Source organism: Rhinopithecus roxellana, chromosome 10 (assembly GCF_007565055.1).
Source record: "Rhinopithecus roxellana isolate Shanxi Qingling chromosome 10, ASM756505v1, whole genome shotgun sequence".
In the NCBI taxonomy this organism is placed as follows: Eukaryota; Metazoa; Chordata; class Mammalia; order Primates; family Cercopithecidae; genus Rhinopithecus; species Rhinopithecus roxellana.
Genome location: NC_044558.1, coordinates 128,691,244 through 128,707,853, shown reverse-complemented (window position 1 = coordinate 128,707,853; position 16,610 = coordinate 128,691,244). Strand labels below are relative to the sequence as shown.

At 38.5% G+C, this 16,610-nt stretch overlaps 1 protein-coding gene across 4 annotated transcripts in view; it reads left to right on the top strand.

The window, feature by feature from the left end:
* SLCO1A2 (solute carrier organic anion transporter family member 1A2) overlaps positions 1–16,610 on the top strand; it is a 148,326-nt gene that overhangs the window by 84,322 nt on the left and 47,394 nt on the right. The window contains exons 4-5 of one of the 4 annotated variants that reach the window (XM_010361361.2): positions 5,414–5,555; positions 9,698–9,830. The exons of 1 other annotated variant lie outside the window; for it this stretch is intronic. In XM_010361361.2, coding sequence (XP_010359663.1) covers positions 5,414–5,555; positions 9,698–9,830 — 275 coding nt within the window. Of the gene's footprint in view, positions 1–4,758; positions 4,967–5,413; positions 5,556–9,697; positions 9,831–16,610 lie in introns of all 4 variants that reach the window. 2 more of the 4 variants (XM_010361363.1, XM_010361362.1) reach the window with 2 other exon arrangements.

The window sequence follows — 16,610 nt, the reverse complement described above, 5'->3', positions numbered from 1 at the left end:
AATAAGCCTAAAACTTATTTTTACACACAAATCGGTCTTACTATAATTTGTCTTTAATAGAAAAGGAGGGCTAGAGAGTGAGAAAATTTTTTTCAAAGGAAAAGTTTAACACTTGTTACTAGATTTCAGCCCCGACTTTTGTTTTTGAATGCAGATTGATTCATGAATTATTTCTTGGCTATAATAATCCTCTAAAGAATAGCAGATTATAGTTTTTCTTCATATTTTTAGTTGAATCCATAATGAAATAGCTTCTGTTTTCCATTCTGACACACAAATACTCTTTTGATTGTCAAAATATTAACGTTATTTATCTCTCCTTGATTTACTTCCAAAGAAATTGGAATCATGGTATTCTCAAGACTAGAGATGTAATTCTCTCTCGTTTGGCATCCCACTGAGCCCGATCTGTTTTTCACTGTAAATGCCCTTCTGTTAAGACTATACAAGCACCCTCCCTCTAGGCCTAAGGACTGCTGCAGAAGAGGTGGGTGTGAGAGATTGTAAGGGCTAGGTTTGAGGAAGTGAATTAGTTCAGATCATCCAAATCAAGGACGGATACACAGATGCCTAAACAGCTGGTAAAACAAAGGTTTTTGCCTTCTGAGCTATTATGTGGCATCTTTTCATCCAGCCCAATCATAAAGAATGTCATGCCTTTTGTAGAATTAAAAGAAAATAACTACTGAGAAGATAAAGGTACCTTGTGACAAAGCCTTCTGGATATAAGACTCCCAGTTATGAGTTGTGCAGATAGATATGTATTTTTAAATTTTATTTTCATTTATTTATTTCTTTTTTGAGACTCAGTCAGGGTCTCACTCTGTCACCCAGGCTGGAGTGTAGTGGCGCCGTCATGGCTTACTGCAGCCTTGACCTTCTGGACTCAGATGATCCTCATGCCTCAGCCTCCCAGGTAGCTGGCACTACAGTCATGCACCACCATAACTGGCTAGCTTTTTGTCTTTTTGTATTTTTTTAGAGACAGGGTTTTGCCATGTTGCCCAGGCTGGTCTCAAAATCCTGGGTATATAGATGTGAGCCATGGTGTCCGGCCAGTATATATTAAAAAAATTTTTTTTCAGAACAATGCTTATGTTTTGTGTAGTTAATTGCTGTAAGTCCATAACTAAAACCAAGATTATAGTAGCTCGATGCATAGAAGTTAAAGATAAGTCAGTTTTGTAACCTGGCCTTTGCTTTTTGTTTGTTGGCTTTTTACTGAAAAAATTTAAGGGGTAATGAATGCTCGTCAATGTCTGTTCCTATCTGGCTTAGAACATTTAATTTACTATAAATCTTTTGACTCTAAGTCCCTTGGCCATAGGGGGTCCCACCGAGGGACAGGATGGATCTCAAGTAGGCAGCCATGCCACCCCAACAATGGTATGAGACGAAATAAAAATTTGGTAGATATTGTTGTTGCCTCTGGCAAATCTTAGCTGGAAGAGGGAGAATGTAAAGCAAAAATAAAATTCTGAGGACCCTAACCATCTGAATGGACCCTTCCTCTCAGCCAAAGGCATTCCAAAATTAATCTGAAAAGCAAGTTTAGGCCATGATGGGAAGGGGGGTGGGTCAGACACGCCTCATTGTACCCTCCTACCTTTTGGAGTTCAGCAAAAACCAGCCAGAACTAACATCAACACAGACTTTAAGTCTGACAAGAAACATTTACATCTATTGTTTCTGAAGCCTGCTACCTAGAGGCTTTATCTGCGTGATAGAACCTTGGTCCTCACAAGTCCTTAATATAACCCAGATATTACTTTCTATTGATAATAACTCTTCCAACCAATTGCCAATCAGCACATTTTAAAACTTTAAAACTACCTATGACCTGGAACCCCCTGCTTCGAGTTGTCCTGCCCTTCCAGATTGAACTGATGTAAATCTTACATGTACTGACTGATATATTATGTCTCCCTAAAATGTATAAAAGCAAGCTGTACCCTGACCATCTTGGGCACATGTTGTCAGGACCTCTTGAGGCTGTGTTATGGCCACATCCTTAACCTTGGCAAAATAAACTTTCTAAATTGATTGAGAACTGTCTCAGATACTTTTGAGTTCACAGGCATCAGCCAATCCAAATTTGCTAGTGCCTTGCTCTTGGACTTTCCAGTCTTTGGAACTATGATAATTAAATTTCTGTTGTTTATAAGCCACTCAGCTTAGGGTATTTTGTTGTAGCAGCCCAGATGGATGAAAACACTATATTTAATCTTATTCAATTTCATTTTACTCTCAGCTCTGATTTCTTCAAGATGTTTTTGATACTTACTCTGTCATTAATTCAGTAAACTTGTACTGGGTGCCTGCTATTTGTCAGGCAATTAAGGAGCACCAGAGCCACAAGGGTAAATAACATATGGCTCCTGTCTCTGACTTGTTCACAGAATAATGAGAGAGGAACTTATAGACATATAAATAAAGAGGAACTTATATAAATGAAGTGCACTGTAATAGAGGTTGTAATGGAGTTAGGCACACAGTAGGGTGGGAAGATAAAGAGTGAATGAATGGTTAGGGCTTACCTGGGGAGTACACAGGCAAAAGAGGCTTCACAATAGAAGTAATAAAATACCTGAGTCTTGAAAATGAATTATATATTTACCAGATGAACAAAGGGAAAAAAAGGCATTATAACTGGAGGAATATTATATAAAAGCACTGAACTATAAAATGGCATGGTTAATTAACACAGCTACAGGTGGAACATTGTGTCTAAGGACAAGCAACAGGAGGTGATACTGAAATATAGATGAGACTTTTTTACTATCTTAAAAATCAGAGATTTTTGTTTATGGGAATTACTGAAAAGTTTTAAGAAGTAGAATCACATGCTAACTATGTATGTTATTAATTCATTTAACAAAAAAAATTACAATCCAAATTACTGGAGGTGGCATGTGAAAGAGAGGTTGGAGGTAGACAAGGCTAGAGGAGATTAAATAGGATTTCAATTGTCTGAGCTAAACTGTTCATACATATGAGAGGTTTCATCATATGTGTGGTAGTTAAAGGCACGGATGGGCATGAGATATCCTAAAGAGAGCATGCATAGCAAAAGGGTAGGGAATACAAGACAGAGGCCTGAAAGTGTTGACCAAATAAGAGAAGACTGAGTAGAAAGAATCTAGCAGTTAGTCAGAGATACAGGTATGCATGGGGGAGGGAATTTCAGGAAGAAAAGAGAGATCGACAGTATCAAATGACTGAGAGTCTTGAAGTAAGCTGATAATTCAGGCATAGTTTGTGGATTTGGGATATTTGGGAATAAGGAAGTTGTTTATGACCTTTTATGGAGGTAATTTCAAGAAATACCAGACTATAGCAGACTATAGGGCGGATGGAAGGTTAAACGGTACAGACAATGAGTCTAGACTATTCTTCTAAACAGCTTTGTGGTAGCTAGAGTTGCTATCCATCAAGACTGAGGGAAGGTTTTTTTTTTTTTGTCCTCAAAAGACAAGAATTATCTTGGCTATCTTAATAAGCTAGTGGGGAAAGAAGCAATCAAGCAATAGAGTGTGAGGTTGAAAATAGAGAGAAAAGGCTGAGCACAGTGGCTCCTGCCTGTAATTCCAGTATTTGGGAGGCCGAGGTGAGTGGATCACCTCAGGTCAGGAGTTCAAGATCAGCCTGGCCAACATGGTGAAAACCTGTCTCTACTGAAAAAACAAAAGCTAGCTGGTCATGGTGGCACACACTTGTAGCCCCAGCTCCTTGGGAGCCTGAGGTGGGAAAATTGCTTGAACCTGGGAGGTGGAGGTTGCAGTCAGCCAAGATTATGCCACTGCACTCCAGCCAGGGTGACAGAGTAAGACTGTCTCAAAAAAGTAAAAGATAAGTAAATAAAAAGTGAGAAAAAAGAGCAATATGGATGAACTAGAATCTCAGAAATGGGAAGAATGGATTCAACAGCAAGATTGGAGGGATTTTATTGTACAAGAAAGGGACACCAATCTTTCTAAAGACATAGGCAAATTAGAGAAGGTAGGGACAGAGGTAAGTTTGCAGGTGAAGTTGCTGATATCATTTACTGGCCATGAAGAAAGAGCATGTGGCTGGGTTGGAGACTGAGAAACAGAAAAGATTGTGAGTTAATTTGAAAGGAATATATGAAGTAGAGAATAAGTTGTGTGATTGGCTTAAGACTGGAGGTGTGGAAGGTGGAAGGTGTGAGAATTTTAAGAATTTGAGCATGCTAGCTAGATAGTAGGTCAAATGGTCTCCCAGGATGCAAATGTCATCAGAAAATATCTTTAATAGGACCAAGCAAAAATCCCTATCCCGTGTGACTGAAGACCACCATTCAAGTTGACATAAATCTATAATTTGTTCATTTTGAAGCAGTAATTAATCTACCTAACTATAGTATTACCAGTAGACAGTGCTCCTGTTTTAAAACCTCTTACTAAAAGCTATCTTTTTAAATTTAATAAACCTATCAGAATTTTAACTTTTCATATTTTTAGTAAAACCATAGCAGCTCCTGGTGATCACAGTGGTTCTATCTGTGAACTCATCCCTGATGTTGTTATGGATTGCTCAACCTCACTGTTTCCTGGAACTATACCAATTCATAGGAAGTATGATTGATAAAACATATGGAAATTTATAGTATACATATTAGGCAGGCAATAAGAATAAACAGAAGCCAAGGGTCCATGTGAGCTGATTCTCCAAGGTTCAGGAAAGCTTCCCAAAATAAATGGAGTCTCATTTTTGTGTGCTCCTCCATTTACACTGCAGCTGAGAAACCCTGAAAACACTGTGTCCTGGGCTTACATGCCTTAGACACAAGTGGGATTGCTGAGCTCAAGGGTTGCAGAGCATCCTACTATGGGAAGAATGAGAACATAACTCAGGTTGTTCTGGATATTTCCTTCATTGCTGAGAATGCAGAATGTTTCTGACCAAGAATTGCAAGCAAGAACAGGAAAGAGTGGGGTCGGCCAAGGTAATCTGGGGCCCTACTGTTTTGCAGAGAGAATTTAAGTGTATTTAATACCGAAATAATGTCTTTGTATAATTCTGCATTCTTTCTTTTCATTACAGTATATGTATGAGTTCTTTTGTACTTTAGACATCATTGTAGTTCTGAAGACCTGTTTAAAGCATCAGCTATGTATTACTTTGAATGACTTTGTTTCTATGTATGCACCAGTATGCTTATACAATATTGAGGCTGCAACTGCCTACAAAATTAGCCTGACTTTGAGTTTTCAAAGAGAAATCACAGTATGGCAAACAAGGGGAACAAACTACATTTTACAGTTTCTTGCAGATTCAAAGGTTACTTAAGTTGGAGACAGTCAGTCTTATGGTGGAAGGCATTTTGTCAACAGACAGCAAGTATACAATTTAAAAATAAATATTTCTATGTTTTCTTATATTTTTTTCCTAGATGTTTCTGTTGGCAATAACATGTGCATTTGTATCCAAAACCCTATCTGGATCTTATATGAATTCCATGCTCACTCAAATAGAGAGACAATTCAACATCCCAACATCTCTAGTTGGATTTATTAATGGAAGCTTTGAGATTGGTAATGAATTATTTTTGCATTTCTTCTTTTTGTATTTTGTCTTATCTATGGAACATGTCTGAATTTTATTCTCCTTATTTGCTGTTTTAGGTCATTTAATCTGACTGAGTTGGATGTTTTCTAAAACTGATTAGCTAAGCTCAGAATATGCTTGGAAATAATTCATTTAAATATTACCTCGTATTAACACCTAAATATTGCCACATATCCCACCATTGTTCTTTTTATTCTAATAGTTTCTTAGTTATGCAGCACGAGTAGCAGAGTATTTACAGTATTTATATTTAAATCTATCATTTGATAACCCTAAGGGAAACTAAGGCCTCCATCTTTGTATTTAGAAGATACAAAGGTATAAGACCGCCAGGCACGGTGACTCACGCCTATAATCCCAGCACTTTGGGAGGCCGAGATGGGCGATCATGAGGTCAGGAGATTGAGACCATCCTGGCTAACATGGTGAAGCCCTGTCTCTGCTAAAAACACCAAAAAATTAACCGGACATGATCGCGGGCACCTGTGGTCCCAGCTGCTCGGGAGACTGAGACAGGAGAATGGTGTGAACCTGGGAGGCAGAGCTTACAGTGAACCGAGATTGCCATAGAACTCCAGTCTGGGTGACAGTGAGATTCTGTCTCAAAAACAAACAAACAAACAAACAAACAAACAAACAACAACAACAAAAACAAAGGTGGAAGACCTAGAAGATGTAGAAGATATTGTTGGAGACCAAGGAAATTGCCTTACAAATGAAAATGCAAATATTTTTCTGCTATTTGGTCTGGGAGGTTAACAATTTTTTTTTTCCAAGTACAGAGAGAAGAAAAGATTGCTTTTATATCTCTCTGAATTTATTTCAGAGGCAGCCTCTAGGGAATAATAAAGTCTACTCGTAGATTCTAATTTTTGTGGATAACTGGGAATATGTGACCACAGAGAGGGAGAATGAGGGAAAGAAGGATTTCTTCCAAGAAAAAAGTTATATAGAAATATGAGTGCCACTCTTTTCTAGTTTTATAATAGCTTCCACTTTCTTCAAGGTGATAATTGCCTTTAATATAAATATATTTAAAAAATCAGGATTGAGGAGAAGCAAAACTGAAGTAAGTGATTCTTGATCTTATCTACTAGTGTTCAACTCCCTTAGATCTTACCCTGTATCACCTGTGTGCTGATCCCAGTGAGAGAGTTAGAACTAACTCCATGTATAGCCCACAAATTGACTCAGTTCATAATCTAACGGAAGGTAGAGATGCAAATAATGATAACATTAATTGAATGAAGTAAGTTTGGTAGCGTAAATATATACAAGGTCTTACAGGAACAGAAGAAGCATGGACTCATTTAGGGAAGACAGATTCTCAGAGGATGACTAAAAGTTTTCTAGGAGAAGAAACGAGGTTAAGCAAATGTGAAGAAAAATCCAGTAGAAGAAGCCTAAGAATGACACAGCGTAATAGACTATGTGAGGAGCAACATTCATCTTGATAACATTGACTAGCCAAGATAAAGTTGGAAAGGATTAGGATGTGAGCCTGGAGAAATGGGCAGGGGTGAGAAATGGGTTAATGAGAGCTTTGTGTGCCTGCTGTGGCATTTACCTTTTAATCCTCTAGATGAGGGAGTGTCACTGAGGATTGGAAGGGGTTATTAACCTTTCTGTGCCAAGGACTCTTTTAGCATTCTAACACCGTACGATCGTGGAATAATAATTTTAATTGGACAAAAAAGAACTACATGGGTGCAAAGCAAGCCAGTTATATTGAAGTAGAATTACCAAAATATTAAAACAAATTTTTATATAGTAATATTTATACTTTTAATGAACCCATTAAATAAAAAAGTTACTAATTTTAAAGTAATTATTGTGTCAATATTTTGAACTGTTTGCAACGGCCATATTGTCATCTGAATATATCTGTGACTTCTATTGCTGACAATTGGTGACAATGTTAACATTGTAGTTATGTGAGTCTGAAGCACTGGGGAACTATCTGGGCTGGAGCTATTGATTAGCAAGTAAGTAGGCGTTTGCTAAAACTAGAGAGATAATTTATGAAGTTATTCAGGGAGAGGATATAGGATGATAATTACAATGGACAAAGAATAGATCCTGAGCTCTACAAACATTTAAGGCACAGGTAGAAGAAAAGGAGTCTTGACAATGTTAAGAGAAGGAATGGTCAGAGAAACAAGAGGGGGAACCAGGAGAAAACAGTATTATGAAAGACAAAAGAGTAGAAATTTGAAAAAAAAAAAAAATGTATCAGAGGTGTGAAAAGCATTAGAAATATCCAGTTAGATAAGGATGAAGAACTATTCCCTGGGTTTCATAATATGGAAATAACTGATGATCTTTGTCAGGGCACTAGCAAATTTAGAAGCTAGGAAGCAGTGAAGGTAGGAGCGACTTTAGGGGATTAGGGAGGGGGAAAAGTGGAATCTAAGAATATGGATGAATGTTCTGGGAAGTTTGGAGAGAAACTAGAGAATATGTGTAGGCTAAAGTCTAGTTGAGAGAGAGGCTTAAAATACATATGAGAGATTTTAATTACTAGAGTAAGTGGCTGAAGAAAATGGCAGTGCCCTGGTGATGTGTTTAGTGTCAGATGGTAAGATGGGCACCCCAGCCTCTCAAACTGAAGGAAGGTGGCAAAGCCTTCTGGTGGAAAACTCAAATGCCTTCATGTTCGATTGCCCCAAATTTCTTGATAATGTAGAAAATATTAACAATTTCTACAACTAGTGGGTGGTGATAGCTTGAGGAGAATGATGAAGATTAGAAATACTGTGAAATTTACAAATGCCAATAAACATATTACTTAGCTTACATTTCCTCAGTCAGTTTTACATGGAGCATTCTCCATACCTTTGAAAAAAATTACTTACCTTTCCCCATGCTTTCTCATTGCAATTATTTCCTGACAGAGCAAGGCAGTTTAAAACACGAACTCACTCTTACATGAAGAAGGAAAGTTCTTCCTTTCTTCTCCTTTCAAAAAATAGATACGAATTTCAAACAGTGGCCTCTAGAGACACTACCTTCAACACAGATGGCTTTGGTGATAGATTTTAGAAACCTAGAGAGGTCAATGTGGCTGATATAGTTATTGACGTGGGGCACGCTCCATATAAAATAATGTACAAATGGACGTATATTTTACATACAGGGCAGACTAGAGAAAAATATAGATGGAAAGAAAAGTTTTCAAAATATATACCACTTAGAAGATTATTAACTCCTTGAGGAAAAAAATTTTTGAAATTTTTATAATCTTGAGTCATTGCAGAGGCATTCTTTATATATAGTGGGAGCAAGGTAAATATTATTTACTGAATTAAAAAATGTATGGTTGGCAAAAAACTTACTCACGTATTTGTTTTTTTCAAGTCTTTACTCCACACTCTTTAAGGATCTGTCCATCAGTTGGGCCTTCCCCCATTAGTTTCTTTATTCTAAAGCTTCATCCTAAGACATGGGGATACATTTTTCATTGCTATTTTTATTCCTCAAATCCAGACTCACTGAAGACCCAGAAGAAGGGGAGGGGTCTACTAATTTTTACTTAACTACAGTGTCTGATCTAGGGAAAGAAGTAGAAAAAAAAAAAAATAGATCCTTGTCTTGGTCATGTTGACCAAAATGAAGATGAAGGTATTTTTAAATAATGAGTTACAAAACACTCAGCTATCTAAATTTGACTTTTGCTTCTCTTTCCGGGCATAGGAAAACATGATAACGTTCTATGGAGTAGGCACCGAGAGAGAGGCCAGAGGTCACATGCAGGCTGACACCTTCTTTTGCACCTCATTTCCCAAGTCTAGATAGTCACAAATAGAGCCTTTCAAATTTCCTATAACCATTCTTTAGTCTCTTTCACTGGTTTCTCTTCTTCTCCTCTCTATAAACGCTGGTGTTTCAGAGATAGCTGTTTCTGTATCTGCCTACATTGCAAAACAGAACCTTTCTTCGGGGCAGGGATTGTGTTATATTCGTTTATTATTTAATGCAACCCTAGCACAAATCCCAGTATTTAAGATAGTTGTTATGCAGTAAACGCTAGAATGTAAATGATCGGGTGAGGCTGTTAACTAAGACTTTGTTCATACTTTTAAAAATGATTATTCTCAATTTTTCCTAGGAAATCTTTTGTTGATTATATTTGTGAGTTATTTTGGAACCAAACTGCATAGACCTATAATGATTGGCATTGGATGTGTGGTTATGGGCTTAGGCTGTTTCTTAAAATCACTACCTCATTTCCTCATGAACCAGTAAGTATTCCAGTCTGCTAATTTTGGGTGGTCAAATTTCACTTGCAGGAAATGAAGCTCGCACTATCCTCTCAAGGAGCAAAGCTTTCCAACAGCATAGAGCACTGTAATGGGAAGGGGAAGATGCACATTCTGTTCCATCTGTCTATTTGGTGCTTTTGGCTGCCTCACTTCCACTTACGTAGTCAGTTTTGTCAATTTACACAATGGGGATTTGACACCTTTTCTTGTGGAGTTGAGTCTGGTGAAAAGATTCTCAGGACCAGCCAAAACTTGGGATTATTCCCTTCTCAGGACCATGTAAATACTTCTAATTATAAAGAGGTTCTTCTTAATTGCAGGTCACCAAGGGACAGACCAGTCTGAAGGCTGATTTTTCTTTTAATTTTTACCAAAGTAACTATGTACAAAGTCATAAAAATAGAAATTATACAAAAAGGCTTATATTGACAAAAAGTTCTCCCTTGTCACTTATTACTGCTTTCCAGAGGCAAACACTTATAACTTTTAGCTCTTTCTTCTATTAGCTTCCAATTTCTTTCTTTCTTTTTTTTTTTTCTGTTTTTCTGTTTTTATTATTTATTTATTTATTTTGAGACAGAGTCTCTCTTGCTCTGTCACCCAGGCTGGAGTGCAGTGGCGCGATCTCGGGTCACTGCAACCTCCGCCTCCAGCGTTCAAGCAATTTTCCTACCTCAAGCCTCCCTAGTAGCTGGGACTACAGGTATGCGCCACCATGCCTGGCTAATTTTTTGTATTTTTAGTAGAGACGGGGATTTCACTGTGTTAGCCAGGAAGGTCTCAATCTCCTAACCTCGTGATCTGCCTGCCTCGGCCTCTGTTTTTATTTTATTTATTATTTATTTATTTATTTATTTATTTTTAATTTTTTTTTATTATACTTTAAGTTCTAGGGTACATGTGCATAACGTGCAGGTTTGTTACATATGTATACTTATGCCATGTTGGTGTGCTGCACCCATCAACTCGTCAGCACTCATCAATTCATCATTTATATCAGGTATAACTCCCCAGTGCAATCCCTCCCTCCTCCCCCCTCCCCATGATAGGCCCCAGTGTGTGATGTTCCCCTTCCCGAGTCCAAGTGATCTCATTGTTCAGTTCCCACCTATGAGTGAGAACATGCGGTGTTTGGTTTTCTCTTCTTGTGATAGTTTGCTAAGAATGATGGTTTCCAGCTGCATCCATGTCCCTACAAAGGATGCAAACTCATCCTTTTTTATGGCTGCATAGTATTCCATGGTGTATATGTGCCACATTTTCTTAATCCAGTCTGTCACAGATGGACATTTGGGTTGATTCCAAGTCTTTGCTATTGTGAATAGTGCCGCAATAAACATACGTGTGCATGTGTCTTTGTAGTAGAATAATTTATAATCCTTTGGGTATATACCCAGTAGTGGGATGGCTGGGTCATACGGTACATTTAGTTCTAGATCCTTGAGGAATTGCCATACTGTTTTCCATAATGGTTGAACTAGTTTACAATCCCACCAACAGTGTAAAAGTGTTCCTATTTCTCCATATCCTCTCCAGCACCTGTTGTTTCCTGACTTCTTAATGATTGCCATTCTAACTGGTGTGAGATGGTATCTCATTGTGGTTTTGATTTGCATTTCTCTGATGGCAAGTGATGATGAGCATTTTTTCATGTGTCTGTTGGCTGTATGAATGTCTTCTTTTGAGAAATGTCTGTTCATATCCTTTCCCCACTTTTTGTTTTTTTCTTGTATGTTTGTTTGAGTTCTTTGTAGATTCTGGATATTAGCCCTTTGTCAGATGAGTAGGTTGCAAAAATTTTCTCCCATTCTGTAGGTTGCCTTTTCACTCTGATGGTAGTTTCTTTTGCTGTGCAGAAGCTCTTTAGTTTAATTAGATCCCATTTGTCAATTTTGGCTTTTGCTGCCGTTGCTTTTGGTGTTTTAGACATGAAGTCCTTGCCCATGCCTATGTCCTGAATGGTACTACCTAGATTTTCTTCTAGGGTTTTTATGGTATTAGGTCTAACATTTAAGTCTCTAATCCATCTTGAATTAATCTTCGTATAAGGAGTAAGGAAAGGATCCAGTTTCAGCTTTCTACTTATGGCTAGCCAATTTTCCCAGCACCATTTATCACATCTACAGCCATCTGATCTTTGACAAACCTGAGAGAAACAAGAAATGGGGAAAGGATTCCCTATTCAATAAACGTTTTTATTTTTGTAGAGATAGTCTCACGCACTCTGTCGCCCAGGCTGGAGTGCAGTGGCGCCATCTCCTGGCTCACTGCAACCTCCGCCTCCTGGGTTCAAGTGATTCTCCTGCCTCAGCCTCCCGAGTAGCTGGGATTATAGGTGTGTGCCACTACACTCAGTTAATTTTTGTATTTTTAGTAAAGATGGGGTTTCCCCAAATTGGCCAGGCTGGTCTGGAACTCCTGGGTTCAAGCAGTCTGCCCACCTCAGCCTCCCAAAATGAGGGATTACAGGCATGAGCCACCTGGCCCAGCCTTGCCTCCGTATTTCTAAGTAAATGTTATTCTATTAGTTTTGAATCCTGGCATACCCTGCTTTATTGCATTTCACTTTATTGCACTTTGCAGATATTGCATTTTTCACAAATTGAAGGTTTATGGCAACCCTATGTTGAAGATTAGAATCATTTTTCCAATAACATGTGTTCACTTTGTGTCTGGGTCACATTTGATAATTCTTGCAATATTTCAAACTTTTGCATTATTTTTGTATCTGTTATGGTGATCTGTGATTAGTGATCATTGATATTACTAATGTGATTGTTTTGATGTGCCACTAACTTATGCCCATTTAAGATGGTGATTTATTTATTTATTTATTTTTAGAGCTACGGTGTCACCCAAGGTGGGGTGTAGTGATGTGATCTCACTCACTGTAGCTTCGACCTCCACAGGCTCAGGTGATCCTCTCACCTCAGCCTCTCGAGTGGCTGAAACTACAGGCACGTGCCACCATGCCTGGCTAATTTTTGTATTTTCTTTTTTTTTTTTTTTGGTAGAGACAGGATTTTGCCATATTGCCCTGGCTGGTCCTGAACTCCTGGGTTCAAGCAATCCGCCTGCCTCAGACTCTCAAAATGTTGGGATTACAGGCGTGAGCCACTGTGCCAGTCTTAAGATGGTGAACGTTATCAATAAATGTTGCATGTGTTTTGACTGCTCCACTGACCAGCCATTGCCCCATTGTTTGCCCTCTCCTTGGGCCCGCTTATTCCCCTAGATACAAAAACATTGATATTAGGCCAATTATTACAATAACTCTATTGTGGTCTCCAGGTGTTTTAGTGAAAGGAAGAGTTGCACATCTCTCACTTTAAATCAAAAGCTAGAAATGATTAAGCTCAGCGAGGAGGGCAAGTTGAAAGCCAAGAGAGGCCCAAAGTGAAGCCACTTGCACTAACTAGTTAACCAAGCTGTGAAAACAAAGAAAAAGTGCTATTTCAAGGAAGACACACATGATTAGAAAGTGAAACAGTCTTATTGCTGAGATGGAGAAAGTTTGAATAGTCTGAACAGAAGATTAAGCCAGCCACAACATTCCCTTAATCCAAAAGATCAAGGCTCTCTCTTCTATTCTATGAAAGTTAAGAGAGATTAGGAAGCTGCAGAAGAAAATTTTTAAGCTAACAGAGGTGGGTTCATGAGGTTTAAGGAAAGATCTTAACTGTCTTCATAACATAAAAGTGCAAGGTGAAGCAGCAAGTGCTGATGGAGAAGCTGCAGCAAGTTATCCAGAAGATCTAGCTAAGTTAATTGATGAACGTGGCTACACTAAATAACAGATTTGCAATGTGGATGAAACAACTTCCTTCTTCCTCCTTCTCCTCCTCCTCTTCTTCTTTCTCCTTCTCCTCCTCTTCTTCTTCTCCTTCTCCTTCTCCTTCTCCTTCTTCTTCGTCTCATGCTGTTGCTCAGGCTGGAGTGCAGTGGCATGATCTCAACTCACTGAAACCTTTGCCTCCTGGGTTCAAGCGATTCTCCTGCCTCAGCCTCCCAAGTAGCTGGGATTACAGGCACCTACTACCACACCTGGCTAATTTTTGTATTTTTTATAGTGATGGGATTTCACCATGTTGGCCAGGCTGGTCTCAAACTCCTGACTTCAGGTGCTCTGCCTGCCTGCCTCGGCCGCACAAAGTGGAAACAGCCTTCTTTTGAAAGAAGATGCCACCTCGGACTTTCAGAGACAGGGAGAAGTCTTTTCAAAATATTACTGCTGATTGACAATCTAGAAGCTCTGATGGAGATGTACATGGACATGAATGTTGTTTTCATGCCTGCTAACACTACAGCCATTCTGTGGCCCATGAATCAGGAGTAATTTGGACTTTCAAGTCTTACTATTTAATACGCACAGTTTGTAAGGATATTGCTGTTATAAGTAGTGATTCTTCTGATGGATCGAAGTAACATAAATTGAAAACTTTCTTGAAAGAATTCACTATTCCACATTCCAATAGGAACAGGAGAGGAGGGCAAAATCTCAGCATTAACAGGAATTTTGAAAAGTTGGCTCAAAGCCTCTTGGATAACCCTGAGGGGTTCAAGATTTTAGTGAAGGAAGTCACAAGACTTTAGTGGAGAAAGTCACTGCAGATGTGGTGGAAAGAGCAAAAGAACTAGAATTTAAAATGGAAACTGAAGATGTGACTTAATTGCTTCAATCTCATAATAAAACTTGAATAAATGAAGATTTTTTGTTTATGGACAAGCAAATAATGTGGTTTCCTGTGATGGAATCTACTACTGAGCAAGATGCTGTGAACACTGTTGAAATGACAGCTAATGTTTTAGAACATTACACAAAGTTAGGTGATAAAGCAGCAGTAGGGCTTGTAAGGACTGACTCCAGTTTTGGAAGAAGTTCTACTGTGGATACAATGCTATCAAACAGCATTATGCGCAGCTAGGCGTGGTGGCTCACGCCTGTAATCCCAGCACTTTGGGAGGCGGAGGCGGGCAGACCACGAGGTGAGGAGGTTAAGACCATCCTGGCTAACATGGTGAAACCCCATCTCCACTAAAAATACAAAAAAATTAGCTGGGCGTGGTGGCGCGCGCCTGTAGTCCCAGCTACTCGGGAGGCTGAAGCACAAGAATGGTGTGAACCTGGGGTGAACCCAGGAGGCGGAGCTTGTAGTGAGCCGAGATCCTGCCGCTGCACTCCAGCCTGGGTCACAGAGGGAGACTCCGTCTCCAAAACACACAAACAAACAACAACAACAAAACAGCATTATGTGCTACAGAAAAAACTTTTGTGAAAGGAAGAGTCAGTTGACACAGGACACTTCATCATTGTCTTGTTTTAAGAAATTTCCACAGCCCCGCCAACCTGCAGTAGCCACTACCCTGATCAGCCAGCAGTCATCAACATGGAGGCTAAAGCCTCTACCAGCAAAGTGATTATGACTCGCTGAAGGCTCAGATGATTGTTAGCATCTTTTAGCAATAAAGCATTTTAAATTAATGTGTGTACATTGTGTTTCAGACATAATGCTATTACACACTTAATAGGCTACAATATAGTGCAAACATAACTTTTATATGCATTAGAAAATTTAAAAATTCATGTGGTATTCACTTTATTGTGGCAATCTGGAACCAAATGTGCAATGTCTCTGAGGTATGCCTATACATTAGTATTACACAATATGTATTGAATTCCTACCATAAAATCATTTTTACTATTTACATTTGTACAATTATGTAAATCCTTTTTACCATTGAACCATGTGCTTTTCCTTCTTTACTTATATGACTTTTTATTTTCCCTAGATTTAATAATTACCTCATTTTATCATATGGTTAGCTTTCTTTGTATTGTTCACTGATTCATCACCAAATTCTCCACTGGCAGGGCAAATGTCTCCTCAATATTCTTATCCCATATCACAGCGTTTGATTTTTGTCTTGGAGATTCCTCACATACCACTTTCAATTCTCCATCTGCAATCTGAACTTGGAATTCTCTAGGCCTGCTGCATTGCTGTTTCCGTGGAATTTTCCCTCATTATTATCCTTGAGACTTTGCTTTTTAGCTGTTTCATACATTCAGTTATTCATTTTCTGGATGTCGTGTCTCCTGCTTTCCTCTTTCCTCTTCACTTGTTTTTGTGAAGAAAATAATAGCTTTCCAAGGAAGTGTACAAGGGAAGTATAAAATATAAGACTTTGTACATCTGAAAATATTCCTATTTTACTCCCACATTTGATTGTTACTTTGGCTAGGATAAAATTCTAGATTGGAAATATTTTCCCTAGGGATTCTGAAGACATTTTCCCAATGTTTTCCAGCTCTACCTAACACTTGTAATCAACACTTGACACAGGAAACCTGTAATCAAGTGTTATTACTCAGAATCTTATGCCATTCTAATCTCTGTGAACAGCTTTCTTTCGATGGAAACTATTGGAATTTTCTTTTAAGCTCCAAGTCCAAAATTCATGATAATTGTGTTGGTATAAATCTGTCTCCTCCATTGTGCCAGGAGCCTTCAATCTGGGCATTTGGAAAAGTTACTTTTGTTATTTCTTTGATAATATCTCCCCTCTACATTCTCTCATAACACTGTTTTCTCTTCCTAGATCTTCTATTACTTGAATATTGGACTTCCTGTATTAACTTTATGTTTTCTCATCTTTTATCCCTAATTTTTTGTCCTCTTGTCTTGTTACTTTCTGGGAGATTTAATTTTATTTTCCATGCTTTTGAATGACTTTCTAGCTTATGCTACCACATTTCTA